Source organism: Aotus nancymaae, unplaced genomic scaffold, assembly GCF_030222135.1.
Source record: "Aotus nancymaae isolate 86718 unplaced genomic scaffold, 86718_ANA_hifiasm-v0.15.2.pri h1tg000058l, whole genome shotgun sequence".
Classification (NCBI taxonomy): Eukaryota; Metazoa; Chordata; class Mammalia; order Primates; family Aotidae; genus Aotus; species Aotus nancymaae.
This window is the reverse complement of record NW_026988472.1, coordinates 35,423,809-35,442,065: the sequence shown is the minus strand read 5'-3', so window position 1 is coordinate 35,442,065 and position 18,257 is coordinate 35,423,809. Positions and strand designations below refer to the sequence as shown.

The window sequence follows — 18,257 nt, the reverse complement described above, 5'->3', positions numbered from 1 at the left end:
TCTCTCTATATTATATGGTATAGAGTCCAACATTTTGTATGTAAATATATAAAATATATTTGAATAGGATATGCCATATATACATATATTTATATATTACATCTGTATTCTATATGAAAAGAAATTACACAATGACCATAGCATATATTATGGGCCACATTTATACACACTGGTCTTATGTAATGTACATACACACAATGTCTAAATACTTTACCTTTAAAAAAAGGAAGAGCTATAAGCAAATTCATTTCTAGGGCAGCTATCTAGTGAAGAAAAATCATTTCTAAGACTAAAACCCAATGCTCTGATTCCAATTTTCAAAATGTGACAAGTCTCTGGTACAAAGAATAAGATGTGTGTGTTCCCCCTGATGTGAGCATCTGTCTTTACTTAAACAGAGTACACCTTTATTCTTACTCTTAACCATGAGACAAAACAGACAGCGATAAACCAAACAATTCAGCTTGTAAAGTAAATGTTTATAACTGGCAAAGTGTAAATGTAACCCAATTAATGAACTTCTCCCTGAAAATAGATGCTACTCAACCCAGACATATATACACTTTAAATTTCTTCTCAAAAATACAAGAATCATAAATTTATGTGGATGTCATTGAAAAACAAGCACCTTATAAACATGAGCTACTTAGGGAAGCTTTTCTAAGAATAAAATAGGCTTTAAGCAGATTTTGCTCATGGATTATAGTCTATGAATTTTTTAGAAGAATGTAGTAATTTTATTTCCATATATGAAATTTGGCACTGCCCAGGCATGCTATAAACAGCTTCACTGACTCATGATATTAAATGTTTTCACACTGAAACTGAAAGATCATCCATCAGTCAGCAAGCCATCCCATTTTCTCCTCCTTAGCCATTCCTTACTTTGAGGAACTCAGGATGAGGAATTCTGCTAGTGTGGAAAGGATTAAAATGTGAGTAGCACCCGAAGGCACCTGTCAGCTGCTGTGTTGTGGCTATATATATTGGGACAGGTAGGAGACTCTGGGCCTGAAGAAAAATCTGACTTACAAAATCCGGAAGTATTATACAAAGTACATCAATCTGCCTATGATTATTCATTTAAAACCAAATGACAACAACAAAATCACCCAGACTGTCTCCAATAGCAAAACCACTAAATAAATTGAAAATATGATTCACTTTATAAGCAACTTCCCAGAAGTATATCTACTGGGTAAAGAAAGGTTAACTCTCAACTTTGTTAGTAGATTCTGTCTTACTCTATTGTAAACAACCCTGAAGGCTTTGGTCAGGCCCCAGAAAGTTCTGGGTGGCACTGAGATTTAATCTGTGAGGGTGCTTGGTAGTCACCCTCAGTGACGACAGGATTAGCCAGTTGAGTTTTTTTCTACCATTAGTTTTTATCATCTATGCTTCTTTTTCTCTTCATTAGCTCCGAAGTCTGAGAGTTAACAACACATTCAGATGTAAGCATTCTTTTGAAAGGAAAAATTATTAGCCTAAATTCTTTAGTATTTTATTAGGTGACAATTCCAATGTTTACTGCAAATAAATTAATAAAAGCAGTGTTCTTTTTAAAAATCACACTCCTGGCCCAAATTTTGCTTCAACATTGGTGATGAGCTCTACTGGCCTGACAAAAAGCCCTAGTTGCTTCAGAGTATTCACTCATGAATAATTAGAACTTGGCGCTCCCCTCCCTCCCTCCCTCTCTCTCTCCCTCTCTCTCTCCCTCTCTCTCCCTCTGTCTCTCTCTGTCTCTCTCTCTCTCTCGTTCTCTTTATGTGTGTGTTTTCACCTATTGATATGCATGTGACAATACAGACATGCAATGTAACAAAAATAAAAACAAACATCTTGAATGTGCTTTTAAAGGACAAGAGAATGCTTTAAAAGCATTTTTATCTTCAAAATTTTATAGAAATCAGTATGTGTTTAACAGTTCCTGTTGGCAACTCTTCAGTCTTACACTGTGACTGTAAAAGAAGGCATGTCCTGGGATGTCGTATCATCCAGGGTGATCCTTGGGATATGAGAATGTCAGATATTGAGGTTCCTCATAGCCTAATCACGAGTCTTTTACCTCAAGATCTCAGGCTGTGACCTGGCCCTCAAATGATGAGTCATGACTCCCATTCCCACCATAGGGTCCCTAGTGACCAATATCAAAATCTATTTGTATTTAGGTAGCTCCTCCCTGCCCCTGCCCCTGCCTCTGCCCCATGAGTTCTGTCACTGGGGAATCCTTGTGAACAGACTTGGGACTTGGAGATGGAAAATTGTCATTTGCCAAAGTGATGCTTTATGCCAATGACATAGGCCCACTGGTCAGATTTAACAGAGAAGCTTATAGAACTCCCACTTGGTAGAGAAACTTTTAAAACTAGAATGCAAAGCGAACAGTAGTACTTTTGCTTTTAAAATAACTTTTTAAAAAGTGGGAAACAATAGTCGAACCTCTGAAAAGTATCTTCAGTCCACATGCAGTATCTGTCTACCTCTGTAAGATTTGGCCTCCCAGTTCTGCATACTGAACTATAGGCCCAAAGTTAAGAGAGCAGGATGGGCATGGTGGCTCATGCCTGTAATCCTAACACTTTGGGAGGCCGAGGCAGGCAGATTACCTGAGGTCAGGAGTTCGAAACCAGCCTGGCCAACATGGTGAAACCCCGTCTCTACTACAAATACAAAAATTAGCCGGGCGGGGGTGGTGCATGCCTGTAATCTCAGCTACCTGGGAGGCTGAGGAGGGAGAATCACTGGAACCCAGGAGGCAGAGGCTGCAGTGAGCTGAGATCAGGCCACTGCACTCCAGCCTGGGAGACAGACTGAGACTCCATCTCAAAAAAATAAAATAAAATAGAGAGCAATGAATGATGGTGATGCTAAAGAAGGGAGCCATCTACTGAAAGAGGAAAGTGGAGAGGAACAGAACCTACCAAAATCTATCTTTTCTGCCTCTCCTTGACTCCGAGTGGCCCAGTTTCTGGAGTGCTAGTAAAAGATAAGGTCAGACCTGACTGAAGGAAAAACTGAAGAAATTAATCTCTGTGAAATTCTCCTACCTGCCATTTCCTCTTTATTCCATCCCCACTTCCATTCTCTGTCCCATTCCGACCAGAGGGAAGCTGCTTCAGTAGACTACTGTCCCAGAGGAGTTTGTATTGAATAGGATACCCGTGAAAGACAAAACCAAGGGGAACTCAGCTATAATTCTGGCATTCTGGTGGACAGGGTGGTCCTGATGTCCTAGGGCTTTTGAAATGTGTCTCCCCTTGAATCCAGGCCAGAAAACAGGGTCCTCACTGATGGGTTTTCCTATAGGATAACAGGCCAACCTCTTCAGCAAAAGTACCCAGCTGTGAGCCAGGTCTAGTGCCAGCCAGGCACTCCAGGCTGTTAATCCCTAAGAGGCAACCACAGCTTTGTTGGCACTTGTCCTTCCCTTGACTAAGTAAGCTTCAGGAAGAAGACCCAGTTATGGCATCAGCAAATGTCCCAGAAATCCAAAGGACTCTTATAAAATGCTATAGAACTCCAGTTTGGGGTTTAGGATGTAGGCACCTGCTAGAGAGGTGTAGCTTGAGAAACCGGAATCTGACCTATCAGGAATGGTAGTCAGGGCCTTTGGAGGCAAAGCCAATGACAACTAGCAACAAATGCTGAGTGATCAGTTAGAACAAATTCTTTCTCAGGGTCTCCTGTTGTTTCTGTGAGTGTGTGCATGCACACACCTGTAGCAAGAAGAACTAAGGAAAGGCATTGTTTCCAAAAGCCCCTAAGAATAAAATTAGAATTCTCTTTGGAGCTGCCCGCAAACCAAGAACATATGCAAAAAGAGCCAGAAGTCAATATAAAAGATCAAACTGTAGAAGGACAAGGCATTTAAAATGCAGCAACAGAACTCAAGAGAGAAGCTAACAGCCTACTTCCACCTTTCCTTGATTTTGATTATTTTCATTCCGGGCCCTGGAGCCTCAGTCCTGTCACCTAATATCTCTGTTAATTCAAATTCCTTTCCTCAATTAGCCTCTAAGATTATTCAACAGCAAGGTAAGAAATTGATTCCTATTGTATTTTCCAAGAATCAGGGTCAGATAATGTCATTGTAAAACACCACACTGGTTTTTAAAAACACTGCAAAACAGATTTAAGTTCTATTATATGACTAATTCTAATTCTGCTATATGCTTTATTTTTTTGCCATATTTAATGACTCATTACTAAAACCCTGTTTAAATTTTTTGTGTGTTTCTGGCAAGTAAATATCATTAAAAAATTATTTGCCATTTACAGTGACCCCCTGAAGTGTGCTTTGCCCACCAAAGCTTACTTGCTCTGTGTGGCCCCAGAAAAAAAAAATGGTCAATATTGTTTCTTCAGGGGCAGTGCCTCAGAGGTACTGTCTTTTTACCCTTATTGTCAAGGGAACGGTTACTTAATCAAAGGTCAATGGGTCCATCTTGAAAATATACTAGAAACAGATTTAATCATGTTCCCTCTTCAGACTAGATGTTAACTACCTAAGCATAATTAACAACAGGATGCCAGTCAATGAGTGTACTTTTTACTTCACGTCTGGGGAGTTTGGGTTCCTTCAATTTAACAGGGGCCTTGGTGCTAGTTATCAAATTGACAGTCTTGACCTGACTTCTAAAAGTGGCTGTAAAATGATGCCCAGTAAATTAAGATAAATGCCAAATTCCTCTGAGGAAATAGGCCTAAATCATTACTATGAAATGGGCATTCAGGTTTGAGGCCAGCACTTTACAATAAGGATATAAATACCAGCCTGGGCATGAGGGAAGATGTGCACTTAGCTACTGTATACACAAGATAACAGTGACTCACTTTGTTCAGCATTATGCTTGGCTGGAGATTTTAAATTCCTTTTTAAAAACAAGACTATTGTACCACAGGGTAAAGATTTTATTATCCTCAATAATGGGATTGAATATGCCAAGACGTGGAAGCAGGAAATTAGATCTGCTGATCCCCAGTGCCAAGACAGGGGTTCTCGAAATCCACAATGGGTCACTTTGGTGGGCTTTCCATGGTTGCAGTGACCTGGAAACACAGGGACCCAAAGTAGGGAATGTCTGGCTCCAACTAGGAGAGGTGATAGAAGTCATGCCAGATCAGGTCCCACGCAGCAGAATGGAGTCAGAACATAGGTACTTACTGTACCTCTGCTATTCCAGTATTGCTGAAATACTAATTTCACAAAGGAGGTGAAGGCACTAAACAGTCAAGCAAAGGGGTTACTGATCTGGCTTTTTTCCACAGATGCCACTATCAAACAGTACAGAGAAGCTAACAGAGTCACTGCTGACGTATTATATCACTGCTTGATAAGTCATGTACGAGTAACCAAAATTGGTCAAACAGATCCCTGAAGACAAATTGCAAGTCATAAACCTTCAGCCTGAATCCTAATTTTTATCAATAGGCAGGAGAGTTCATATTAATCTTATTCCTTCTGTATTTTCTTCACTCAAACTTCTTCACTCCTACTTATTTTGCTTCCCTCTTTCTCAGATTTATTGCTTCCTGCCCTCATATTTGGGGAAGGAAAAAAGAGGGGGCTATGATTTAGTTTCCTGTCAAGACTCAAATTAAATGCACAGCCTGTTTATCACTAAAACCCTCCAGTTGGCCAATTTTAAATGAGGTGATGGGACATTAACTCAGAACCCTCTGCTCACTGTCCTCCTCTGCACTGACCCCTAGCCAGACTTGTGGGGATGGAAAGCAAAATGATTCATGTCCAGACATCTTCTCTTCTCTAGAGTGTACCACCAACCAAATTGCGCCAATAACCCTAAGCTATTAATGGGAAAAATCCCCAAGAGACATATGCACAAGTCTAATCAGCTTTCTTTCTTTTGTTCTTTTTAAAGTCAGGGTCTCACTGTGTTGCCCAGGCTGGAGTGCAGTGACACAATCATGGCTCACTGTAGCCTTCAACTCCCAGGCTCAAGGGATCCACCTGCCTCAGCCTCCCAAGTAGCTGGGACTAAAGATATGAGCCACCATGCCTAAGTTCTTTCTTTTTTTGAGAGAGAGACGAGGTCTCACTACATTGCCCAGGCTGGTACCGAACTCCTGGTCTCAAGTCATCTTCCTTCCTCAGTCTCCCGAGTTGCTAGGATTACAGGCATGAGCCACCATGCCTGGCCCTACTCAGCTTTCTATAGGCAAAAGTTCATCTAAGTGCAGTTTGGTTGGTGGAACACTCCAAAGAAGAGAACTTTCTTAAGCCAGAGGGAATATGAAGATCTTTGCTTCTCTCGCTGCCCTTTCACTATCCATTAACATTTACAATTCATCCAAACATGTGTCTATCTCCCCATAGGAGAAATCATTGGCATTTACAAACCCGTCACCACTAGGGTTCATTATGTTTTGCTTAAGACAGTAGTCCCTCATAATCGAGTTGATTTCCCTCTTAAGAGATTAGTTCTTTAAACTTCTGCTCTGGTCTTTTTCTGCCCCCTTAGGTCATGGATTATATGGGACTTTTGAAATGTTATCCTCCTGGAGGAAAACTAGAGAAGACCAACATGTTAAAGAGAGAACTGCAGCAGTCTATGCAGACTCCATGCTCTCCTTTTCTCTCACCACTGCCATGTACCTGGTCACCTTTGGCATAGGGGCCAGCCCTTTCACGAACATTGAGGCAGCCAGGATTTTCTGCTGCAATTCCTGTATTGCAATCTTCTTCAACTACCTCTATGTACTCTCATTTTATGGTTCCAGCCTAGTGTTCACTGGCTACATAGAAAACAATTACCAGCATAGTATCTTCTGCAGGAAAGTCCCAAAGCCTGAGGCATTGCAGGAGAAGCCGGCATGGTACAGGTTTCTCCTGACGGCCAGATTCAGTGAGGATACAACTGAAGGCGAGGAAGCGAACACTTACGAGAGTCACCTATTGGTATGTTTCCTCAAACGCTATTACTGTGACTGGATAACCAACACCTATGTCAAGCCTTTTGTAGTTCTCTTTTACCTTATTTATATTTCCTTTGCCTTAATGGGCTATCTGCAGGTCAGTGAAGGGTCAGACCTTAGTAACATCGTAGCAACTGCGACACAAACCATTGAGTACACTACTGCCCAGCAAAAGTACTTTAGCAACTACAGTCCTGTGATTGGGTTTTACATTTATGAGTCTATAGAATACTGGAACACTAGTGTCCAAGAAGATGTTCTAGAATACACCAAGGGGTTTGTGCGGATATCCTGGTTTGAGAGCTATTTAAATTACCTTCGGAAACTCAATGTATCCACTGGCTTGCCTAAGAAAAATTTCACAGATATGTTAAGGAATTCCTTTCTGAAAGCCCCTCAATTTTCACATTTTCAAGAGGACATCATCTTCTCTAAAAAATACAATGATGAGGTCGACGTAGTGGCCTCCAGAATGTTTTTGGTGGCCAAGACCATGGAAACAAACAGAGAAGAACTCTATGATCTCTTGGAAACCCTGAGAAGACTTTCTGTCACCTCCAAGGTGAAGTTCATCGTCTTCAATCCGTCCTTTGTGTACATGGATCGATATGCCTCCTCTCTGGGAGCCCCCCTGCACAACTCCTGCATCAGTGCTTTGTTCCTGCTATTCTTCTCGGCATTCCTGGTGGCAGATTCACTGATTAACGTCTGGATCACTCTAACAGTTGTGTCTGTGGAGTTTGGAGTGATAGGTTTCATGACATTATGGAAAGTAGAACTGGACTGCATTTCTGTGCTATGCTTAATTTATGGAATTAATTACACAATTGACAATTGTGCTCCACTGTTATCCACCTTTGTTCTGGGCAAGGATTTCACAAGAACTAAATGGGTGAAAAACGCCCTGGAAGTGCATGGGGTAGCTATCTTACAGAGTTACCTCTGCTATATTGTTGGTCTGATTCCTCTTGCAGCTGTGCCTTCAAATCTGACCTGTACACTGTTCAGGTGCTTGTTTTTAATAGCATTTGTCACCTTCTTTCACTGCTTTGCCATTTTACCTGTGATACTGACTTTCCTGCCACCCTCTAAGAAAAAAAGGAAAGAGAAGAAAAATCCTGAAAACCGAGAGGAAATTGAGTGTGTAGAAATGGTGGATATCGATAGTACCCGTGTGGTTGACCAAATTACAACAGTGTGATAATGTCTGCTTGGTATATTTTCACCTTAGGTCTTATCAAGAGCAAAGAGATTATGTTAATGAAATAATTAAATTCAAAGTTGTTCCCTTTTTTTAAGATAGGAAACAGGCATTGACAAAAAAAAAGTAAAGGGCAGTGGGGGGAAATGGGCATGGTATATTTTCAGTCTTTAAAACAATAGAGTTGTTATGAGAGTACACACACACACACACACACAGTCTCTTAAACTAAGATCAAATAGAAAAGAGCTTATTAACAAGCAAGATCCTATCTTATCCAAACTGCAGATGTTGCTGGCATTGTGACAAAACCCACTGATTGAAAGGTCAACTGCTAAGGCAGAAATAGCTTTAAGCATTGTTCAAACAATAAGGCTTCCAGAACTTCTGTAGAGCAGTAGCTCTAGTCATGGTCTGTGGTTTGAGGTTTTAGCCGTCTCACCTAGCTCTCCCTAACACCCAAGGAGATGCTTGTGAAAGTTCTGACTAGCAAAACCAAGTCAGAGCCTTGGAAACTGAAATGTGGTAGAGTGGCCATCACTCATGGACTAAAATTGATTCACTCCTAAATTCACGCAGGTGAGGCAGTTTTGTTGTCTAGAATGAAATTCCCATATTCCCCCATTGATATGCTTTTAACATTTGTATAGTTTGGTTTGGTTAAAACACCTTAAAACCAATGACAGCTCCAGCATTGCAGAATTTGTGTGATTCCATTTTGGAATACCTTGTCACTTGTCACCAAATGGGTCAGCTTTATTAGTTACAGCTCTTGGCAGGAGGATCCAGGGACCCAAAACCACAGAGCCAAACCCAAATACCTGGCATGACGGAGCAAAAGCAGGTGTCTACTTGGACCCAGATATAGCGTCTCCATTTGAACAACAACAACAAAATAGCCAGCTGGTACAGCTGTTTGTGGTTGGCCTTACATGGATTTTTTGAATGGATACCCAGAAACATCTGCCCACACATAACTGAGGGGAAACAATGAACACTGAAATAGTTATTTGCTGTTGCTTCCAACTTGTAGTGCCAGTCTGCCTTTGCTATGAAACATGCCTGCTCAGAGACAGAGGGGAGAAGAAGATCTTTGGTAAGTCTAAGTCCTGACACTGAGAAACTTTGTAAAAGCGCAGGGAGATAAAGGGCCACAAGGGAGATAGGTGGAAAAGACCGGAAAAAGTCATCGCTAATACAAATCTATCAATGATGGCAGTCCAATTTTCTTGCTAAACTGGCTGCACATCACCTTGCTGGTCCCCCCACATACCTTTTTTGATGCCCTTCTACTTCATCATAGCAAGGCCCTTCTGTACATTAGCAAGCCTAGATATTTATACTCTTGACTTTGACTATCTACAGAAGAGTGGTTCAGCTAAACAGAAATGGTTTAGATCTAAAACGGCTGTATACATTGCCCAGGCCCCTGCATTTCTTTAAATTTATAAAAATGAAGCTAAAACCTGGTTACATTTGAAGCAAATATCTACAGTATTTTTCCCTTTTAGAGATGTAGCTTATTTAGACATCTATAGTGGTAAGCATTTCCCAAAAGCATTTTACCTTTCTGAACCTTAATAGACATACTGTGCAACTTACCCATCCTCTGCAGAGGAGGAAACTGAAACCTAGGAGAATAAAGTGACTCACTCAGGTCACACCACTAAAGGATTTTCATCATTTCAGCATACCTAAGACAGGGCAGGCCAGTTTTCAGTTTTCTCATAAGATGGCTATTACTCTTCTCAAAATGCATTTCCAAGGAAGGAACACACGACTTTATCGGCCACAGGGCAGACATTTTTATAGTGTCTGTGATTAAGATGTTTGACGTTTAGGTTTGCCATTGTCTTTCCACAACAGCAAAAAAGCCCAAATAATTCAGATGTAACCACACCAAGTGCAAACCTGTGCTTTCTATTTCACATTCTAGTGTCCATACAGTTCTAAATACATGTGCAGGGGATCACAGCTAATGCATTACACACTTATTCAGTCTCCCCTGCAGACACACTAAGCGATAATACCAATGTGTTATGCACTCAACTAGAAGATAATAAGCTTTAATCTGAGGACAAGTACAGTCCTCACAAAAGGGCAAGTTTGCATAATAGATCTTCGATCAATTCTCTCTCCAAGGGGCCTGCAAGTAGGCTATTATTTATAAAACACAACTGAAGAGGGGATTGGTCTTATTCTTAAATCATATATTGCTAAATCATTTTCTGAACAGTGTGTTCTAAATCAGTCATTGATTTAGTGTCAGCCACGTGGAGTACCTCGGCTTAAAGCGACTCCACAAAACTGACACAACACACTTACCAATTAAATGGATTTTGTTGACAATTTAATCATTCCGTTTGGTCAACCAGAATGACTTACTGTGGAACTTTGTTTTATGAGAGATAGTTTTCCAACTTGATTGAGTCTCTGTATACCTTGGGATATCATATTTTTTAATGCAGGGCATTTTCAAACTTGTCAACTTCTCTTTTCAGCCCTTGAAATGAAGGCTTATGGAATTCTGACTGTGAAATGAATTTTTCTATTGGGAGATTATGCATGCCAAGATTTATTATTTATTGTTAGATAATTATTTGTTAATATTGATTATTGATTATTGCTCTGTCACATTGGTTTAGCCCCACTGCAGAGAAGACACTTTAGAAGTAACTCAGACTCCCATCTCCATAAAATCTAAGTCTTTACTTCATCAAGTTTTACTTTTTGAATTGCTATAAAGAGGGAAAAAATGATCCCTGCAAACACTTAAAGAAGCTGTGTTTTTTCCTTTCAGTTAATTCCAACCAAGACGTTAACGTCCACTTTACCAAAGAAACTTATTTGGTTGGTTTTGAGTTGGTGTTTGTTGTTTGTTTACCAAAGAAATTATTCCATTTATCAAACTATTTCTCCTGGTCAACTAAACAACTGTGATACTGGGTCTTTTTTGGCCATTCATAAGGAAAATTTTTAAAAGTCAGGGTAAGGGTGATATTCTCTCATTTAGTGAAACTCAGAAGAAGATGTAAATTCACAAGGAATGTGGTGTTTGCAAAAAAGAAAATGAAACCTGAAATAGGACGTTATTGTTTAGTCCTACAGCAACATTCCAACAGGTGGCATCAGAGTTCCTCAGGTTAAAAGAAGTAGTTTGTTCCAGAGATAAAGGAAGACAAACCCTCATGAAATGTCTCTCCATTGTTCCAGCTCATAAGTTTTGCTTTATTTTGGGTTTTGGAGTTTTTAGTTTCTTTGGTGTTTGTTTCGCTTTTATTTGGTTTGTGGTTTGTGTTTGCTTGTGTTTGCTTCTGTGAGAAGTGAGATAATCAGATGCCACCCTCCATGGCCACACTTATTTATGCAGTATACTGCTCCAAATGAGGGCCTTGGTAACCCTTATGAACTTTTCTTTTAACTAACCACCACCCATTTGTAAGTGGCATTCTGGGACTATGACACCACTTTTCTCCAGTGCCAATGACAGAGCTCAGCTGTGTCCATCACAAGAACAAGTGGAATGGGCAGCTGCCTTGGGGGTGTGGCATGAGGCAGAGCCTCTTGGACACAAATGTTATCTTCCTCATAATGGCTTTATTCTTTTGGATCCTATTAAAGTACCCCTCTAGCTTATAGTAGTGTTTGACCTCTGTGACTCTGTTTTCTCATCTGTACAATGGGGATAATATCAGTAAATTTCTTTAAATTCAGCAAATACTTCTTGAGTGCCAAATATTGCCCAGGTACTGTTCTAGAAACTGGGGGCACAACAGTCAACAAATCAGATATTTAAAAATCTGTTCTTGTAGAGCCTACCTTTGAGTGACACTGCAGGTATATTGTAGGGATTGAGTGAGATGAGAGATGACATTTGGAAAGCACTCTTGGAAAGGCCTGGCAAAGAAAAGAGACTCAAAACATTGTAAATCATCAATCTCGCACAGTAGCACTAGGACTCAGGATGTAAAGCTACTGAGAAATAGATTGGAGCCTGAGATTAGGGCTACAAATGCAATGAGTTGCCACAGAAGGTAGTTAATTACCAGTCATTTTAGGAAATTCAAAATTAAGCTGATCACCACTTAGTGGGGCCACTGTAAAGAGGGTGCAAGCCCTGGAAGTTGGCGTCATACTATGATCTTCGAAAAAAATGGATACAGGCACTTGGGTTTGAGGATGGAGAAGGGATAGCACTGATTATTGAATAACTATGCCTGGCTTGTCCAAGGGAATGTAAACATTCCCTTTAGGTAATTTGCTTTAATTTTGTGTCAAAAGCACCAGGTATTTAAAGACATAAAGTTCCTATTTTTTAAAAGCATAGTAAAGCTGCAATACAAAGGAAAATATTAAGTTAGTGGATTTGCTGGCAAAGAACTAAGAATGGCTGCAGCCAACACATTGCAGAGTTCCTCCCTGTGGTGGTTACAACTGTTTATTTCTGTTTCATGCCAGTCTAGGAGAAAGCAAAGAGGAAAGTGGATGAGCTATAATCGGTTCACCTGAATAGGCAGTGCCAGGATGTCCCCCCAGCTTGCCTCTCACCTGCCCTGCTTCTGCCCAGGTGATTTGTTTGAAGTCCCCTTTGATATCTATGAGAGCACCGTGGAAGGAAGAGGAAGTGAGGCAACCAGAGAGCTATGGCCTCTGTGCAGATTTTTGAGTTAGATTAAAATTAGCACCACCTGATTAGAGCCTATCTGGTGAGGAAAGAAGCCTTCTTTTCAAAGTACAAAGAAAGCAATGCATACCAAGGAGGCAACCAACAGAGAAACCTTAGTGAAAGAAGTGACGTTCCTGTGGAATGTGCCAGCAGCTTCTCCCTCCAGAATGCTGACACCAGATGAATCTTTGGTTAGAATTAAGCCTACCCCTTTGTTTTTCACATGAGAAAATGGAACCCTGGAGAATGAAATTATATTCACAAAGCTAATTAGAGACAGATATGACACTATAATTAAAATCTAGTTCTTAGCCTCATTCTTTCTCCATTCTGCCACTTTCCTGCCAAATTCTATTTATCTAAATTGTGGGGGTCTTAACCTGGGGGCCATGAATGAGTTCATGGGAGGGGTCTCTGAGCTCCCTAAAATTAAATTATATGCAAAAATTTGTGTATATGTTCAACATATGCATTTCCCTAAAAAAGAGGACTCATAGTTGTCATCAGATTGCAAAAGAGGTCTGTGACCCAAAAAGGGTGAAGAACCCCTGTCCTAAATTAATAAAGACCTCTTTGGGAGTGTGATCATGGTGTCCTTGTTTTGACTAATGAGCAATCAAAAACTTTTGAACTATCTTTTCTCTAAGGAACCAAAAATGCTTCCAAATTTTGGTTTCTTCATGCCAAGCCAAGTGCCTACTTCTATTCATTTATTTTTCATTCATTCTTTCATTCATTCATTTATTTATTCTGCAAACATATTTTCAGTGCCAATTCATGTTCTTGCACCAGCTAAATATGCCCTCCACAGCAGGACAAGGAAAGGAGCTCTCTGTACTGTGCTCTTGTTGGCAAGAGGAATACCAGGTTGCTACCACATTCTCACTGTTGCAACAAAATATATATAGCCTCAAAATTTCAGTAACCATCCCACACACACATACACACATAAAAGCGGCAGCCAACAAAGCCAACATATAGAAGTGTGCCCTGTCAAAGAACCAGGGAAGAGCAGCCTATTTCCAGGTTATATATAGTTATATGCTGCTTTGCAACTGCATATAGTTATATGCTGCTGTGCAACTTCCACATCCTTGGAAGGGCTGCTCCCAAATGAGCCCTACTCTGAGATGTCTACACCAGGCATGCTTTCACACATGTGCAGTAGCCTACTCTCAAACAAATATGGAGAGAATAAGTCTCATTCATCTTGAAAATATTTGTAGTGGGCAAACAAGAAACCACGGCTATGGACAGATGGGTGCATTTAAGGACAGGTGTGGCTGGGTGTGGTGGCTCACACCTGTAATCCCAGCACTTTGGGAGGCCAAGGCGGGTGGACTGAAAGGTCAAGAGATCAAGACCATCCTGGCCAGCACGGTGAAACCCTGTCTCTACTAAAAAATACAAAAAAATTAGCTGGGCGTGGTGGTAGCTGCTCAGGAGGCTGAGGCAGGAGAATCGCTTGAACCCAGGAGGCTGAGGTTGCAGTGAGCCAAGATCGCACCACTGCACTCCAGCCTGGTGACAGAGCAAGAATCCATCTCAAAAAAAAAAAGGACAGTTGTGTCTTATACACAGATATGCAGAAGCCCAGTTCTCTTGACTCCTAGTCAGAAGCTAGATAAAATACAGGTTGCTGGAGGAAGGTGGAGAATAAATGACTATACTGTACTTGTTGGCTCTGCTGCTTCTGGTATAACTTCAGGCACAATGGAATCCACCTGGGTTGACCTAAGGGAAAGGCTGAGTGAATCCCTACTTGGCCTTGTTTGAAGCACCAAGGAGGCACCAATGGCTGATCAGTGCCCCTTCCATCATCCTCTGCACAGCCATGATAAGGAAAGCCTTCTGTTGAGATGGAGGAATATTAGTTCAACTTTGTAGCATCTGATGTGAAGTTTGAGGGCTTTGTTCTTTGGGATCTACAAAGTGCTTTGTCTAATTCCTGCAAAGTGGCAAACACCCAGCCCATTTCCATTACTCATTCCAGGTTCATGCTTAGGAAAACTCGTAACATTCTCCTCAGCAAAACAATTTCCTTAATGATTCTTTAACAATTTCCTAGGATGAATCTTGAACATGTTTAGCTCAGCCTTTCAGATATTTATTCTTTAAATTACCATCCTGTCAAAATTGACTTTGCCCACTGATCCAGAATCACCAAGGCAGTTGTCATGATGCCTCCCAGGACTGTGGGTGACTGGGCAAACTGGTAGTGACCCATTGGCTCTGCTACACACACACACACACACACACACACACACACACACACACAGTGGCACATATATGTACACATGCATATATTTTTACACAACACAACTATAACACATAGAAATATATACATATGCACATGTTTACATACACACATATCACAAATGTGCATATACACATACACATGCACACCACCTTTTACAATACACCCGACACATTTCAGGCACATTGAAATGCCTTGGCAAGCCCAACCCTATGGTTCTGTAAGGTTTGGCAGGCCAAGGGCTTCAGATGTCTGCAGGATACCATTGAAAAAATTTTATCTTCCCCTTCTATATGTTTCTTGTGCATGAGCATAGCTAAGAGCAGGCAAACTATCCTTTAAAGAAAAGAAACCTGGAAACGTGAACGTGCCTTGCAATTTAAAAATTGCTAACAGTTTCATAGTGGGAAAACTGCATTTGTTAGAATTTTCCAAGTCATAAGCAAGAAGAATAGCATAGACCCAAAGCCACAGAGATCTCTCCCAAGGTCTGGAATTGTGGAAATTTATTTAGAATATTTGCTTGGTGATCCAGAGAAAGGGGAAAGAAGTGGGGAAGAAGGACATATGGGGTGGTCCCGCCATCTTGCCAACTCCTCATCTTAGGAAGAAGTGGGCAGTTTCCATTTATCCCTAGCATCAGTTTGATGGGAAAACTGGTTAATTTCATCCACCTCAAGGAAAGGAAGTGCCATGCATGGAAGCCTGGTGATAGGCAACATCCATTTAGGAAAAAAGTCACACAAGCAACAGAAGAACTACGCAAGACTAGAAGCTTATACCAGTCTCTCTCTCTCTCTCTCTCTCTCTCTGACACACACACACACACACACACACACACACACACACACACAGAGTAGTTGGGAGTAGACATTAAGAGGAACCCTAGTACAGTTCCCCCCAAAAAATCTTGGCATACACTATAACAGGGAAAAAATAATTATTGAGAAGCTGAAAACAACCAAATCTGTGAGGGATGACTGAATATATGAGCTGAGAATAATGTAAGCTTTTCTGGATTCTCTATAAGATAAAGATATAGAGCCTGAATCTATGCTTTTCTAAATAAAGGAACCCCCACATTTTCTTTTGAATTTTTGACCTATAATTCCTCTTCAGCAACTTAGAATATACTCAAGTTCTTTTCCTATTGCCTACAATCCCATAATACAACCACCCACTATTTATTATGATTTATACTCGGGCTTAGAACCCATGAGCAGAATTATTGAAATATTTAATGCTAGGCCCAAACAAAAGAAATTTCAGCTTGGTTTTAGTAATTTCTTGATCAAACTTCTCTCATTTCTGTAAATGTGCAAATATTTCAAGCTTGTAAAAGTATGTCTACATAGCCAATGCTCTTAGTATTTTTAACATCAAAGATAACTTCTGCCAATAATTATTAATGACAAAATAGTCATTATTGTTCGATGTTCCTTTAACAGTCCAATGTAGTAGGTGAGAAAACAAAAAAAGAAGAAAAGCTATGTTGAATATTTAGTAATGCTGGAAAAGATCCTCACCCTAGACATAAATTAGTTTAAACATTTAAACATGGCCCCTCTCTTATTGTCATTGCTTGTGAAAGTTCCATGGAAATGGATCATAAGACCACAGCTTGTCGATCAAAGTAACCATTAATTCAGTATTCAGAAATCTTATCACCTATTCTTCCAGAAAGAACCATAGTTATATTGTGTTTCACAGTATTTTAGTTGGGTTTCTTCACACTAGGCAAATGGGTGATTCTGGTCATAATAAACTATTTTCAAACTAGGAAAAAGTATCAAAATGCTAGAACACATAATGAGTTCAGTTTCGTCAGTTTTGAGACAGATAAGCATAAAACCCTACTGGAAAAAAAATAACAATCAAACTTAAGAGTTTTACAAAGTGTGAGTCACGTCACTTTTCTCCACGACAGGCAGCACGTGCTCGGGTGGAATTTAATCAAAAATGTACCCAGAACAATTTCCCACAAAGAGTTGTAATACTTTGCAGCAAGGGGCATTAATGAATTATCATTTTTACCTAAAGTCAAGAGACACACAGACCTTTTTTCGTGCCCCTCTACATTGTCATAGCGAGGCCCTTCTGAACATTAACAAGCCTAGATGTTTTTACCGCTTATTTGCAGTATCTATAGGGGAATCATTCATGAATATAAACAGAAATGTTTTATCTGAAGAGGCTGTGTATGCCAATCTAGACCCCTGCATTTCTTTATAAAAATAAGACTAAACTTGTTACATTTGAGGCAAATGTGTACAGTATTTTTTCCTTTTAAAGATAGTTTAAAAAATCAATGTAACAACAAATGGCCAACTCTTTCAAAAAAAAATCCTGTATTTTGTACTACTTGAGTTTCTCTAATGCCTAAAATATGTATTTACATCATCCCACACCTACACAGAAACAAAATCAGCAGGGAAAACCATCCCACTGATGATTGGCAATTCCACAGTTCCTCTCCATCTGACCAGCTTTCACCAGAGGGCGATCTTTCATGCTCGCACATGGAATTTATACACTGTAGAAGCCCCCAAGTCACTTAGCACACTAAACCTGGGAAATGGATCATGCCAAATGCATTGAGTCCTTAGTGGACTATCTTTTCATATTAAAATCCCATCTTCCAATGAAGCATCCTGTTTCCAATCTTGATATCAAATTTCAAATGTAAAGGAGATTTCAAATGTATTGCTTTCACCTTTGCTTTTTTATTCATTTATTTTTAATTGACATAAAAATTGTATATATTTATGGGATACAATGTGATGTTTTGATATATGTATGCATTGTGGAATGATTAAATCAAGCTAATTAACATATCTATCACCTCACATATTTCTTTTTTTGCTTTCAGTTTTTCAGGCATATTTCTAATCCTCTACTAGACATACAACAGAGACTCAAATGTCAGTGGGCCAGGGGAATATCTCCAGTTTGATTTTTTTTCCTTTTTTTTTTTTTTTTTGAGATGGAGTCTCACCCTGTCACCCAGGCTGGAGTGCAATGGCACAATCTCAGCTCACTGCAACCTCCATCTCCCAGGTTCAAGCAATTCTCCTGCCTCAGCCTCCAAGTAACTGGGTTTATGGACACACACCATGCCTGGATAATTTTGTATTTTTAGTAGAGGCAGGGTTTCACCATGTTGGCCAGGCTGGTCTCGACCTCCTGACCTTAGG

General features: G+C 40.2%; 1 protein-coding gene across 1 annotated transcript in view; it reads left to right on the top strand.

The window, feature by feature from the left end:
• Positions 1-17,909, top strand: part of PTCHD1 (patched domain containing 1) — a 62,520-nt gene extending 44,611 nt beyond the window's left edge. The window contains exon 3 of the mRNA XM_012448834.2: positions 6,486-17,909. Coding sequence (XP_012304257.1) covers positions 6,486-8,140 — 1,655 coding nt within the window. The 3' untranslated portion in view covers positions 8,141-17,909. The remainder of the gene's footprint in view (positions 1-6,485) is intronic.
• Positions 17,910-18,257: the final 348 nt, after the last annotated feature.